General features: G+C 59.3%; 1 protein-coding gene across 1 annotated transcript in view; it reads left to right on the top strand.

The window, feature by feature from the left end:
• Window positions 1-7: 7 nt before the first annotated feature.
• Window positions 8-604, top strand: part of GSC (goosecoid homeobox) — a gene marked incomplete at its 5' end in the record, with an annotated part of 1,112 nt that continues 515 nt past the window's right edge. Inside the window, one exon of the mRNA XM_008629733.2 lies at window positions 8-394. Coding sequence (XP_008627955.2) covers window positions 8-394 — 387 coding nt within the window. The remainder of the gene's footprint in view (window positions 395-604) is intronic.

Raw genomic sequence — 604 nt, 5'->3', positions numbered from 1 at the left:
CGCGGGTGGGCGGCGGGAGGGGGCTTTTTCGGGACGGGACGGAACGGGACGGGACGGGACGGGAAGGAACGGGAGTGGGGGGGAAGCAGCGATCTCATGCAAAGCCTGTCGTCGACTCGTCTGTCTGTCCGTAGGTTACGAGGGCACTGGGTCAGTCCTGATGTCCCCTGTTCCCCATCAGATGTTGCCCTACATGAACGTGGGCACTTTGTCCCGGACGGAGCTGCAGTTACTGAACCAGCTGCACTGCAGGCGAAAAAGACGGCACCGGACTATCTTCACTGACGAGCAGCTTGAAGCGCTGGAAAACCTCTTCCAGGAAACGAAATACCCAGACGTGGGCACCAGAGAACAGCTGGCCAGAAGGGTGCACTTAAGAGAGGAAAAAGTGGAGGTACTTTGTTTTCTTTTTCCTTCTTCAACCCTCTCCCACTCGCACTCAAACGCGCTCGAACCGGATGTATCGCTGTGCGGCTCGGCCAGCGAAGGGAGAGCGACCGCTTTGCGCGGGCAGAGGGAAAGTTTTTTAATATTTCCAAGTGCCCTTCCTTGGGGCAGCCGGCCGAGCCTGTCACCGGGCTCTGGGCGGCTGTCGTGAGCAGGC

This window comes from Corvus brachyrhynchos, unplaced genomic scaffold, assembly GCF_000691975.1.
Source record: "Corvus brachyrhynchos isolate BGI_N302 unplaced genomic scaffold, ASM69197v1 scaffold1, whole genome shotgun sequence".
NCBI lineage: Eukaryota > Metazoa > Chordata > Aves > Passeriformes > Corvidae > Corvus > Corvus brachyrhynchos.
Note: the sequence above shows the minus strand (reverse complement) of the source record. Positions and strands in the feature narration are given on the sequence as shown.